Below are 14467 nucleotides of genomic sequence, written 5' to 3' on the forward strand. Positions count from 1 at the left end.
TCTCTCTCTCTGTCTCGGTGCTGCAGGAGGAAATCCTGTGAATGTCATCGCGGGGCGGCGGGGCAGCGCGGCTGGCGACAAGGCTCCGCGAGCAGACAGCCTCTGCGGGGGCGGCGGGGGCAGAGCCCACCACCGGCACGCCACAAAGGAACCGGCCCTGCCAATGTCATCGGCCATCGAGAGGAAAAGCCTCGATCCTTCCGAGTAAGTGCGCGCTTTTTCTGCCCGGTCCCCCCGCTCGCCATCGTCCCCGCTCGCCTCCCGGTGCCACCCGTCCTCCCCGACGGAGCCGCCGCCGGCATTGTGTGCCCGGCTGCCCTGGAGGGCTTCGGCGACAGCTCCCGCCGCTCCGACCCCCCTTCCCCCTCACTGGACACCGGACTGCCCCAGTCCCGTGGGGCTGACGGTATGGGGGAGATTGGGGAGAGCCCCCCAAATTGTGGGAAGGAGCAGCCGGGAGCAGGGAGGTGCAATTCCCCCCGGGCAAGGCATCTCCTACTCGCTCATCCCAGCGTGGGGTGGTGGGGATGCTCGGCGAGAGAGACAGCATCCCGCTTCCCAAGCTTTCAGGTTTTCCATCCCGAGGGACCCTTTCTGCCCCATCCCCGATCTGCCCAACTCGCTGCAGCCCATCAGTGAAAGGTCAGGGCTGTTATCTGCGGGTGCCCAACTTCCACGTTTTCATAATGCAACTTCCAAGAGCTCGTAGAAAGCTTCGGTGGGGGCTGGGTGTTCTGCTAAGGGCATGTAGACAGACTTGATGGACGGGATGTAGGAGATGAGAATTTCCCTCCCTGGATTTCCCACTCAGGGAAGGGACCAGCTGCCGTGTCCGGATCCAAGCTTTCTCCCGGGCTGTGCTCACGCCGTCCCGTCCCTGCTGCACACCTAGGGATGGTAACTCAGCACAGACCCAGGTCACTTCAACCCTGAACGTGCTAATTAACTTCACTTAGGCTTGTCTGGGATCGCGATAAGAGAGAAGAAAAAAAGAAATAAATTATAAAATCTCCGTTTCCATTTAACGCTTAAAACATTGCACTCAGTAAATTGAGTCATTTGTGGTTTGTTTCCTGTGAGATACTAAAATTGCCATTTCTTGGAGCCTGGAGCAAGCACATGAGAACCACTGCTTTTGGGGATTAAATCACTTCATTCCATGATGTTTTACATGTTACATTTTCTTTTATGATGTTTTTTTAAGAAACACTAGTCCCAGCTCCTAATGATGTCCAGTTTTCAATCAAAGATTTTTTTAATCTTTATTTATTTACCTGCCTTGTGTTCTGGTGGCTTAAGTGCTGGCTTAGAAATTCATGGACATCAAAAGCCTAATGTGTAAACCAGGAATGCTGTTCTGCATAAACATCCGTGTTCCGGAGCTTAGGGCTCTCAGAGAAACCTGGCTTGGGATTCCCAAGCACCCCTCAGGATGAAATATTTTGGAGTACACTCCAAAGTTTCAAATAATGCATAATAAAGGATAATGATGTGTGCTTCCTTCTATTGGAAAGCTCTCCGAAGTTGTCAGCATGGAGCCCATGTGTTAGGAGAGGGAGTATGTGGCCGAAAAGGAAAAATTTGCAAAATGTAGGGCCTAATAATGAGTTCCCTATGAAATGAAATTAAATGAAAACTCACAGGATGGAGAGCTAGCAGGAGAGGGGTGTTACAACACAGCTTGCAGGGCACAGCAGTTTAAACTTAGAAGGGAGAAACCAGAGCAGAATAGAACCAGATAATATCTCAGGGCTCAGCTTGCCTAAATAAAAACTGCAGGATCACTTTCTCAGCCCAGAAGTTCTTGACCAGAGGTCGTTCCTCCCTGCTGAAGAAAGTAATTTTTGCCCAGAAAACTGCTGACCCAGTAAATAAGGAGTAATACAATTTTTTTTTCCTGTTGCGTGCTGAAACTGGGAGAAATGCTTCTTCATCAGTGTAGATCTCCTCTGCCCCCACCAGCCCAGGGGAGGACAGACCAATGACAGAAGCAAATTGCTCAGGGACTCTGTGCTGGAGCACTAATCCAATAATATGAAAAAATTTGGGGTCCACTCTATTAGCCACAGGTTTGAAATGAAACAAGTGCTTAAGGGATGGATCCAGTAGGTTTTTTGATTAACTTTTCTGGCATTTGGGTGAAACCCAAAACATTGGAAAACTGAGTTCTGGCACTGTTATTTTAATTTTTTTGCTGTTCTTTCTTTCTTTCTTTCTTTCTTTTTTTTTTTCTTTTAAAGACGTGAAATTACCCCAAATGACACAGAAGTCCTTTAGAAAGTAGCTTTGAAGAAAATTAACACTTTTTTTAACAGAATTATCCTAGATCTCCAAGTTTTTTAGAAAAAGAAAGAAGGTGCATAAAGAGTCAGTGCTAATATCACAATAAAGATTTGTGCCTCCTTTCATTCATGGATGTGTAAATCCCAGATAATTGAGGTATGTTGGCATAGACCCATCCCAGGGGATTCATGTCCTTGGCTAAGGGAAAAAAGAAGTCCTGCAGCAACATGAGGTAAAATCCTGGCTTTATTGAAACCAGCAGTGAGACTTAAACCAGTCGGGCAACAGAATCATCTGTTGTGCTTATTAGTTTTGTGCTGTTCTGACAAGTGACACCATCAAACTTAGTCTCCAAATTTCTATTTCCCAACGGAAAGTGTAAAATCCCTTGGGTGCCTTTCTTAGTCCCAGTGAAAATGAGCAAAATTGAGGACGCCATCCTTGTCCTGACCTGTCCAAGCTTGTGATTGACATTGCTGTTCCTCCTTCTCACATGGATACTCTCGGAGTGGGTTTCCCTCATCCAATGTCTGTCTCATTCCCTCAGGGAGCCGGTGGATGAGGTGCTGCAGATCCCCCCATCGCTGCTGACATGCGGGGGGTGCCAGCAGAACATCGGGGACCGCTATTTCCTGAAGGCCATCGACCAGTACTGGCACGAGGACTGCCTCAGCTGCGACCTGTGCGGCTGCCGGCTCGGCGAGGTGGGCAGGCGCCTCTACTACAAACTGGGCAGGAAGCTCTGCAGGAGGGACTATCTCAGGTATGCATCCCACTCCTCACACCCTTCCTCCCTCCTTCCCATCATTCACTGAGCCCAGCTGGGAATAAAGAATTCATTTGGAATGGCTCTCAAAGCCTGGCAATGGGTGTAACAGTGTCTGCAAGCTCAGGTTTGCAGTATGGGCTCCTGTTGTGGAATCCCCAAATTGTTTGGGCTGGAAAGGGACATTGCAGCTCCTCTCATTTCAGTCCCTCTGCCACCTTCCACTAGGACAGCTTGTTCCAATTCCCCTCCAACCTGGCATTCCAGGGATGAGCCAGAGATTTGCAGCTTCTCTGGGCAACCTGTGCCAGGGCCTCACCTCAGTGAAGAATTCCTTCCCAATATCCCAACTAAACACACCCTGTCACTTTAAAGCCATTCCCCCTTGTCCCACTCCTCTATCCCTTGTCCAAAGTCTGTCTCCAACTCTCCTGGAACCCCTTTAGGCACTGGAAGGGGCTCTAAGGTCTCCCCAGAGCCTTCTCCAGAGTGCACAGCCCCAGCTCCCTTGGCCTGTTCTCGTATTTTTGGGATTCATATGCAGATGCCTTTAGTGTTGCTGGGATTTTTCAGTAAATTATAGATAAAACAACAGATTATCTGTGTTGGTTAGATAAACAACTTGCAGTTGTTTATAGTTAAATCTTTAAAAGTTTGGGGGAAAGAAGAAAAGCATTTTTAATGTTAGTGAAAGCAGTACTACACATTGTGGATGAACCAGAATTATTTGATAATGTGAAGAATACAGAAAGAACTCCTAGGACTTGGAGCTGCTGGCATCTGTCATTCTGCACAGACATAACCCCATAGCTCCAGGTAAAGGGTTAGTGTGGCATTCTGGAAAGCAGACGTTGGGAAAAGGGGCTGAATTCCAGCAATCTCCCACTGAGCTGGCAATGAACTGATTCCCCTGAATGGTTTTAAGGAGTTTTCTGTTTCTCCAGTATTGCCTTGGAACTTAAAGGTGTTTAAATGCAGGTAAGAGGTGAAAGATCATTTGGGTTTTTGGCATTCTTTGGCCTGGTGCTGAATAAGCAAGAATTTGCACAATTTGCAGAATCAGATCCTACAAATACATTTGCTATAGGTGTTTTCATGAATAACTCTCTGCCTACCTGTTTTGCTGAAATTCGTAAGTAAAGAATTAATTGGAGGCTAAGATATTTCACAGAAATTGGTAACAAAGGATTTTTATATTCTTGATTAAAATGTATTGATCTTTCCTGTGCTGATTGTGTTCCATTTCTTCTAATGGATCCCTAACATGTCTGGAGGTTTGTGGAACAGAATAATGATATTTGGTGTTTTTCCAGCTTTTTTACTGAAGGCTAATTTACCTGACAATAAAAACAAAACCAAAATCTCAGTGGACTTCCTAATGATGCTGCCCCTGGGTTTTGCTGATGGGAGTTTTGTTGAGCAGGAATTAAGGACTGAGTTCTGCTAATGGGACCACTTGTAAATCCAGCAGTGATCCAGTGTTAATTACACTTCCCAGATACTTTTCATCTTAAAATGGAAGCAACAGGAAGTATGGCAATACAATTAATGCCTTTTCTTGCAGTGAAATCCAACGTTTTTATTTATTTAATAATGCAACAGATAATATCTTCCCTCATTAATGAAAAATTTGGCAACCTTTGTGTAACCTTAGCGTTACTTTCACTGGGCAGAAGTAAACAGTGACATCTCCTGGTAGAAAAAAGGAATTATGTTCTTTCTCCTTAAAGGTCTCTTAATTTACCAGACATCCTTTTTCTGGTTCAGAATATGACTTAGATCAGGCACAGCACGTGCAGGAGATGTGTAGCATTCGGCCCTTTTAAGAATAAAATATCAATATATCAAATATATATAAATAGATATCAAATATATATAAAATATCAATATAGTCATGCCTCTTTATTACTGATTTGACTTAGTAAATGCTGCAGGGCATTCATTAGAGGCTCCTTTTCATAGACAATATCATAAGGACCTCAGAGGGTTTCTCCATGAGGATGAAAAAGCAGTCCACAGATAAATCTTTCTCATAGGTATCTCAGAGGTCCTAGAATGTGTCCTTCTGAAACCCATCAGGAGTGACTTCATGGATCAGGAGAGCCTTCATGGATACAGAAATGTTTGACAAAATTTCTAATGTGGAGGCATAGACAAAAGGCAGGAGAGCCTCAGACCACAGCTTATCCCAACTCCTTTCTGTAAATCACAGAGCAGCATCTTAAGAAAGGCAAAAATAATTAACAAAAGGTAATTTCTGTTGATCACAGAAGTGGAAGTGTTAATATTGCAGAACTTTATGCAGTGCTCTGGTCAACCTTTGCTCCTCCAATTCAGGATAAGGTCATTGATCAGAGAAGCCAATTATATTGATAGATTTGACTAGATTTAGATTGGATTTGGGGAAGAAATTCTTCCCTGTGAGGGTGCTGAGGCCCTGACACAGGTTGCCCAGAGAAGCTGTGGCTGTCCCACCCCTGGAAGTGTTCCAGGCCAGGTTGAATGGGCCTTGGAGCAACCTGGGATAGTGAAAGGTGTCCCTGATCATGGCAGGGGGTGGCACAGGATGGACTTTAAATTTCTTTCCAACCCAACACAATCTGTGATTTTATCCAAGGTGAGGACCTTGGATTTTCTGTTTCAATTTTTGGTGTTGCAAAGTTTCCAGTTCTGCAGGGCAGCTTTCCATGTGTCCTCTCTCCAAATCAGCACTGATCCTAATGGATCAAGGGTGTTTGCTCTCGTTTTGATTCGGCTGTCCCCAGCTGGCCAGCCAAGGAGCTGTGCTCACCTCTGTTCTGTGTCGTTGCAGGCTCTTTGGCCAGGATGGGCTGTGCGCCTCCTGCGAGAAGCGGATCCGGGCCTACGAGATGACCATGAGGGTGAAGGACAAGGTCTATCACCTTGAGTGCTTCAAGTGTGCAGCCTGCCAGAAGCACTTCTGTGTGGGGGACAGGTACCTCCTCATCAACTCAGACATCGTGTGTGAGCAGGACATCTACGAGTGGACTAAGATCAATGGCATGATCTAGCACAGACGTGCCTGGCGCTCTATGACAGACACCTCCCGGGCCCAGCTGCACCCAGGAGATCATCCTTTGGGCTGTGGGCTTTGAAACAGGGGGAAACACCATGCAGTCGGCCCTTGGCAGGCAGTGCTACGTAGAATATAAACCACACCCAGGTGAAGGAGGGAGAGCAAAGCAATAGTAGCTAGACTGACTTCTGTTCACAGTACGGACAGTAACTGACATCAGCTGGCAGCCAGGGACAGACACAGCATAACCCATCCTCCCAGCTGGAACAGAGTAGGGACTTCTGTAAAGAGATGTTATGACGTCACCTGCAGACTAGGATTGTGCAATTCAGTTTTCTTTCTGTCTTGTTTTCATTACTGAATTTAGATGGAAAGCTCTCACAGTAGGCATGACGAGGGAGGAAAGAGCCATCCCTCACATGCTCATTCCATATGGTCTTACACTTTGGGTGGGAGTTATTTTTGCATGGATTTTTTTCTTTTTCCTTTGAGAATGAACAGTGCATCCTCTAGTCCCAACCTGTTCTTTTAAAGAACCCTGCTGAATAGTTGTTTTCAGGCACTGCTGTCTCAAGGTGAGATGTTCCCCAGATCATTTCTATACAAATATAAATCTAAAGAGTTGTTCAACTATTTTATTAACTTAGATTATATCAATAAAATATTTGTTGTGTGTAGTAAGACTCTGCAGCTTTAATAAAAATAATGAAATATTTGAGTGTTGTTACTTCTTTTTATTGGGTTTTTTTTTTTTTGAGTTGTGATGGATTTTTTTGTTTGTATTATTAATTTTATTTTTTTGTAGCAGAGTTCCTACTCTTTGTCTACAGCTGGATGCACTTCAGGTTGTGTTTCAAAGCACAAATGTGAGAACACGGAGAGCTTGGTAAATCTTGTGCTCTTCATGCTGAGAAATTAGATTGTGCTGCCAGAGAAATTAGTGTTGTGTGACACCAAGGCACTTGGTGTTTATGAGGATATTTTGAGGCTGGTTCTGGGTGTTTTGCAACAGATTGAGTCTATCTGATCTTGGAGATCATGTCAGATTTTGGTCTTTGAGAAAGGTAGCTCATCCTGGTGTTGCTCTGGATTATGCAATCAGGGATAATATCACAAAAGCCAATAAAGGTATTTAGAAATAATTAATTTCAGTCATCTTTAAAGTTCCTTCCAACCCAAACCATTCCATGATTCTATGATATCATATTGTATCCAACTTATTTTTCCTGAGGTGAATAGTCTAAGTGTCTTTTTGCCTGAAACCTGTTCCATGCCTCTGATAAACTCTTATTTCTCATCTCTGGTTCTACATCATTCTTTCTGAGACTGAGACTACAACTGCATGTTGTGTTGAAAGGCACTAAAAAATTAAAGCTTTTCCCACAACTGAGCAAGTCTGGCACCCACCCAGAGGGTGCTTGGCAGGTCCATTCACCATTGCTGCAGTGGTGTTAATAGTGTGGGTTTATCCCATCCCTGTATGGGCCATTCACTTAAGAGCTGGACTAGATGGTCTTTGTGGGTCCCTTCCAACTCATAATATTCCATGAATCATACTGACACGTCAGGAATAGCACCTAAACCTGTGGATATCTACTTGACTATTCTCAATAAACTTGTCAGCCAGAGGCTGTCCCAGCCACTGATCAATGACAACGTTTTGCATTTTACAATGGATATTCTGAGAGCTCTTTCTTGCTTTTGCTGTCACAAGTAGAGCTGGAGACAAATCCTTTAAATCTTGTTATCAGTGAAATTGGAAACTAAATGAGAACAACTTGGAAAGCATAGTTTGAGGGCGCTGATATTTAGCTATTTTCCAGTGATATGCTGACCTCTGGAGGCCACAGGCAGCTAGCTATAATTATAATTATTAGCCTGAATTCCTGCCAGCAGAGGCAAGGAAAGGCAAGGAAAATAAAGCTATAGATCTCTTCATTCACAGTGGCACCTTGCGAATATTCTGTCCAGCTAGAAACAAAGCCTAAAGTCATTAATGAGTTCATTTACAAAGCTTGGTGGGTGTAGCCATGAGGTAGGGTGGAGATGCACAATGGTTCTCCGTGTCGTGTCACATGTACACAGAGTGTTAGCTGTAACAGGGCTGATTTTCATTATTTCACCTCATAGAAAACTTTGACTGAAAATTTAGGGCAAGGGGCCTCATTTACATCTGGGCTGGGATCAGGGAAGAGTGTTAATAGGTCAGGGAGACCTTGTAGGTTTGCACTATGTAGACCAAGACCTGTGTTTTGTTCTCACCTCAAAAAGTGACTTTTGGCAAGGTAGTTCCATATTTTGCTTCTCATTTACCCATTCATAGAATGGAGATGCACTTATTCCATAAAAGTTCCTAATGCAAAAGCACTCATTATTTTGTGCAAGATCTAGTTTACACAGGGAAATACATTTTTTAGACCTAAATGTATGTATATATAAAGGAAGGGTCCAGAGCAGGTATAATTTTTTATAAGACCACCAGTTTTATTTAGTCCTTGTAATTTCAGAAAGAGCTTAAGCTGAAGTGGAAAGTGCCCAAAGAGCCTCCACCTGAGCAGCAGTATTGCTCTCCCCAAATAATTATACCATTCTATTGCTGGACTTTTCCCTGACAGATTCCCAGTACTTGCTCTCCAGGCCCAGGATGCGAGAGAGCAGATTTCTCTTGGAATTAGTATAACCAACACTTCACCTCATCTTGATTCTATTCCTTACAGTAAAGACTCCTTCAAAAAGAAAATAAAATGTTCCAAAAACATCAGCAAAGAGGAAAGCAAAACTGATTTAAAGTCCTAAGCAAAAAGCACAAAAATCTGAATACAACTTCATCACTGATACTCAAATGCGTTGTCCTTTCTGTATTTTCACTATCAGCAGTATTTTAAAAGGCGTATCATCCGTCAAGATTCCCCTTCTTTGTCCCCATTATTCAGTGTCATGGCAGGAAGAGAGCATTACCATCGACATCACTTTTTTAATTCCCTGCCCTTGAATAAGGGCAATAAGAGCCCTGCATAATAGAGTTTTCAGCGGAGAGAGTAAATGGGAATCGGTTGTTAATTCAATACAGGATCCAGAAGCCGTCTCTCCCTTCTCTTTTCTCAAGGTAATACTCTGCCTCCAATTGTCATTATAGCTGAGAATGAAATTATTTGAATTCTGGACACATCAGCACAAAACCCAAGACTCCCTGCCAATTTCGTTGCCTGCTTGGAAGAGAACATCAGAGAGCATCACTCATTTATACGACTGCCAGACTGAGACTGTAAATTCAGAAAACAAGGAGGCCTCAGGTGCTGCACTTTAACAGGTCTTTCTGCTCCTGAATCTAGCCCCCTCACACACAAGGTAACATTTTATGTCTGAAAGGCAAAGCTTTCAAGCATCTGCCGGAGCACACGCTCTGTAGGGCCTGAATGTGAATTGAAAATGAGACTATTAAGTTTATTAATTGGTATCAGTGACTTAAGGCTTTGAAGGAGATTCATGGCACTTGGGAAAATAATCTATAAAGATTTTTGTTGCTCTAAAAAGACAGTGCAGCATCAGCTTATTTCACTTGCAGCAGGTTCATCTCTTTTATGGAGCACATACTGCACTGCAGGCAAAGGGAATTTTAATGGACACTGGAAAAAAATATCTATTCCTCTGTCCCACAACAACTTAAAAAACATAAAAAGACACAGAACAGAGAGATTGAGATATGCTATCACAAAACATTTAAGACATTATAATTAAATTAAGATTCAGAAGTCTGTCAGTGAGATGAAGATTAAACTGGCAGAAAGTTGAACCATGTTTGAAGCAACTTGTTCCCTCCTGCTGAGGGTTGCTTTTAATGAGAAAGCACATCTCAGAAAGGTTCCTAACAAAGCAGCAGATCACTGATGGTAATTAATCAACGTGGTTTGCAGGAGCGTACACCATGTGCCATTTTCAAGTGCCTTGCAAGCATTAATTAATGTGTTATTGTATTTCTTGCTCCCATTCTAAGCCACAAGCCCTGCCCCATAGCAAGCCATGCCTGACAAATTTCGATTTTTTTAATGATGTTTCGGTGAAGAGATTTTTCTTTTTTTAATTTAAAATTGAGTGCACCTTTTGCTAAGTGTTCTGTGATGACCTCTGCTCTATATCTGGCATATTCTGGTTACATTTACACCTTGGCATAAGGCAGCAAAGCCTGTAGCCAAGGGGGAATGGACTGCAAGAATGTTGATTCCTGTGGAGGTTCTGGAACTGGAGGAGAAGCAACAAGAAATGTTGTAACAGGAAGTGATTAGGGTGATGGAAAGCTGATGCTTTGAGGTGTTGAGAGAGAAATAACTTCTGGAAGCTGTGATCCAGGAGAAATAACTCCTTCTGTAGTCCAGTAGCTCTGTACCAGCTACACTTTGTGTGATTCCTGAGCTGTTTCCTCTTTGGGGCTGTAACTTCTTGGGTGGATTAGCTGGTAAAAATTCATAGGGTTTTGGTTTTCTCCTTTCCTCAGATGTGTCTTGCATCTTGTCTCAGACAATTTTACCCATGTATTTTGTAACAGCTGTGGGCTGGTTTTGAGATACAGAAATGCTTTACTTATTTAATTATATTTTGAAGAAACAAAATAAAAGTGAAATTCTCCTTCAATAAGGCACATAGTCTCTAGTCTGGCATTGTGACAGCTCCCCAAACCAGCACTTACCATGTTGCTATCTCATTAAAACGAGCCAAGACCTGCAATATCAACCTAAAGGCGCTTTGCAACACCAGGAAAATCCTGGTGGACACTAAGATAAGGCCCCATCACAAGGTGGCTGTGATTTTTTGCAGCCCATGGCTGCGAGCAAGCGCTGAACGAGCGGTGATGCAGCCACCCTGGAATTCCTGGAGCTGGCCCAGCAGCGAGTGTGACCCACCATGCAGGAGAAGCGTGCTGTCCAGCTGATAAGGAAGCGTGCATCAGCAAATACGGCTTGTTTATCCCATAAAAACCGCTTTGGAGGAGTGCAAGCAGAAAGAGGCCGGGTCTGCACTACACAGATAAGAGCTCTGACCAAAAGGACAACCAAAGGTCACACCAGGCCTCCTGGAAAGTCCCAAAGAGAAGCTTTCAGTGGGAATGGATGACTAAGGGAATTGCAAAGGGCTTCTGGAGGCTTTTAGCACACTGTCTGTGTGCTACCTCTCCAAATGCAGCTCAGCACTTCAATCATTTGCTTTTGCGTGCTCTGATGAATGTGTTCTGGCTTGAGGAGTTGGTAGCCAAAAAACCCCACCACTGCAGCGTGACCAACTGCCCACCTCGTTAACAATCTCAGCTAATGACCTAAGGACAGTGTGTGTGCAGCTGAAAAGTGAGCTGCTATCTGGGTCATTCATATGTGGGGTTTTTTCAGGTCAGGAAAGACTCAATAGCAGTTTTCTCCAGGGATGCCTCATTATTCTCTATGTTTCTCAGTAAAGGAAGATCTCCTGAGCTCCCACACAAAGCAAGCAGGGTCTCGGTACTTTCCATGGAATCATGAAATATTCCTGCAGCCCCTTTAAGTGGTGTCTTTCACACCCCCTAGGCCATGAACCACATCATGACGCTGTGAAACAGTGCAGTGAAACTGCACTTTCACATGCAGTAAAACTGCTGGAATTGTGTGAAATTAGAAATACTTCTGAGGCAAGAATCATGCCTTTCTATGCCATCCATGCTCTCTAAAGTAAATAAACTTTATTATTTATACTTTCCCAGGCAACATTTCCATTTGCAGTAGTATCTTCTATTTGAGTTATGTGAGAGGATGATATGAATTGAAAACCAACTTGGAGCTAAGCAAGGCTGTGAAAGAATAAAACTTGGCTATGCTGGTTTGTGTCAACATGGAATCTTTGATCTGAGGAAAACAACACAGTCTATCAACATTGCTCTCCAAGTGGGATTCCAAGCTCTCCAAACATACATAAATATTTCAGACCCATTTTGGAGCTAAGAATCTGAGACAAAAAGATTTGCTAATAACCAAAGACAAGCTTGAAGCCACCTTGATGCAGAGTGGGGAGGACCAGATACGGCTGTTTGGTAATCTCAGGCAACTGATGCAGGCAAAAGCATCCATGTGGGAGATGGTCCAGAAGGATGAAAGCTGGAAGCAGACTCCAGCTGCTTTGTAAGCACCAGATGAAGTCCATTGGTTGATTCTTGGAGATTCCCTGGACTTCATTTGACTGTGGAGCTGTCAAGGCTAATTTACCACCATGTGAGGTTTGGGAGGGGTTTTGCTGGTTTATCCTGGGTCTACGTGGCTGTAACAAGGCAGGGATTTTTTCAGATGTTGTTTCATTGTGTCAGGAGGCAACTCTAGTCTGTCTGAGATCACATTTGTTACTAAAATGTCCAACAAGCTCCTGTGCACTACTTAATTTATTCATGTAGACATTTCCCTGAAGTTCTGGCTCTGCTCCCTCCCTGTCATCTCTCACATCTCATCGGAGATTCACTCTTGTGAAGCCTGAAGATGCAATTTGTAATCAGTTCATATGTAAATCCCCCACTATTCAAAGGACTGCTGAACTGCCTTTATGTTTGTGTGATTCACTGGAGTCACCGCAGGATCATACAGCTCCCGTTTTGAATTTTCCTACCCTGCTCTTTCCATGCTCTTTATTACAGTCACTCATTGTGTTCTGGTTAATTTTACATGATCAGATTTCCAAGCCGAGGTCACTGCCTGGTTATTCCTGTGAAGACCTGACCTTATTGCATCTTTGCTACAGCAAAGGAGAAACCCAAATTAGAACAGTAATAATAACAACACAAATTTTCTGGACCTCAGCTTCTTTCTTGCTACCAACTCCCCCAGCTGCCTCCTCCCCTCAAAGTCTCAGTTTTGCCCATGTATTATTGTCCATTTAGAACACTAAAAAGCTGATCTTAGCACATTAGCTGAATTTCCAGAGACACTCAGCACCCGGTGGTGAAGATCCCCAGTGTGTCATTTCATTAGACTTTCAAGGAGTAAAAATAAATGGAAGGATGCTAAAAGCCTCATCATCTCTCATAGGTTATACATGGGACACATGGAGCAATCTGAGCAGTTTTCAGCCTGATGAGTACATCTATTTGGCCATTTGGGCTACATGGTCAATGATAATGGAAGAAAAATTAGGCTCCATTATTAAAGTAGAAAAGAACCTTTATGTCTAGGCAGAGCTAGGAAAGTTCCATGATGGGACTGTTCCATGACTGGTGTCCCAGTTTCTGCAGCTGTCAGTTATTTGATGGACGATGCAAAGGCTGCAGTGAGTAAAACATTGAAATACTATAATTTTGAATGGGTTTACATTTGCTTTTGGTTCTACAGGTTTTGTTTGGTTGCTTGCTTTTCTGTCAATTTTTTTTTCCTTCAGTCTCAGCAACAGATATTTCTGATTTACCTTTTTTATTTTTTTTTTTTTTTTAAATAATTGTTAGGACATCCATTAGGAAAATAAGATGCCAGTCATTTCTGCACTTGAGGGCCCTCTATCCTGACCAGGGGTGATAATCAATTTTTATAACTAACTCCTATAGCTCCTCCACCTCCATCTTTACCACTGCCTAAGCCCTTGAATAACAGCTTGGATCTATGCAAGTGTTAGAAGCAAAATTATCCAGGCTTTTGGCAAAACCTGAAAGACATAAAGAATGATAGACCTTCTCTTGGCTCTGCATTATTAGATTTTCATGGGCAACAAACCCAAGGACAAACACAAGTAATATCATTTTATTAGCATTTAAAATATACTTTTGCTATTGTGCTCTTCTCTACAGAGAACTTTACAATAATAGAAATAATAAAGGACAAAAATCTCCCCAACAGCTAGCAATAGTACAGTCATAAAACCACCCCCTTTTTCCTTTCCATGTCTTATTTGAGCAGTGCTGCTAGGACAATGAAATGTATCATTAAGATCCTACTGATGCCTAAAAAAGAAGAGAGAAAAGAATTTCTAGTGTAAAATCATGCAGAAGTAATTCCTTCTTTCACATAAGAATATTTAACTAACTAAAGGTGAGGGGAATAAAAAGAGTAGAATCTATTTTTTGTGCAGCTGCTCCACCTTGAGTGGTTTTTTTCCTATAAAATGTGATCCTGAAGATGCAACATTTTTGTTTTGTTTCGCTTTGTTTTGTTTTTATGATATTCAATTCAATACGTTTATTTTCCCAGTCTCAGATTTGCCCACGTATTATTGTCCATTTAGATCACTAAGAAGCTGATCTTGTTAAAAGCAGACCATTCCCTGACAAAGACCCATTGGCACATAAACTTAATTTCAAGAGACCAAGGGCTGAGTTCTGAGGGCTCAATTCCAAGGACTGAGTTCTGAGAGACGAGTTTTGAGTTCTGAGGATTTAGGGCTGAATT

General features: G+C 43.0%; 1 protein-coding gene across 1 annotated transcript in view; it reads left to right on the forward strand.

The window, feature by feature from the left end:
- Nucleotides 1-6804, forward strand: part of LMO2 (LIM domain only 2) — a 7428-nt gene extending 624 nt beyond the window's left edge. The window contains exons 2-4 of the mRNA XM_015630986.3: nucleotides 27-204; nucleotides 2831-3046; nucleotides 5862-6804. Of these exons, the coding sequence (XP_015486472.1) occupies nucleotides 27-204; nucleotides 2831-3046; nucleotides 5862-6081 (614 nt within the window). The 3' untranslated portion in view covers nucleotides 6082-6804. The remainder of the gene's footprint in view (nucleotides 1-26; nucleotides 205-2830; nucleotides 3047-5861) is intronic.
- Nucleotides 6805-14467: the final 7663 nt, after the last annotated feature.

The sequence above is a fragment of the Parus major genome, chromosome 5, assembly GCF_001522545.3.
Source record: "Parus major isolate Abel chromosome 5, Parus_major1.1, whole genome shotgun sequence".
NCBI lineage: Eukaryota > Metazoa > Chordata > Aves > Passeriformes > Paridae > Parus > Parus major.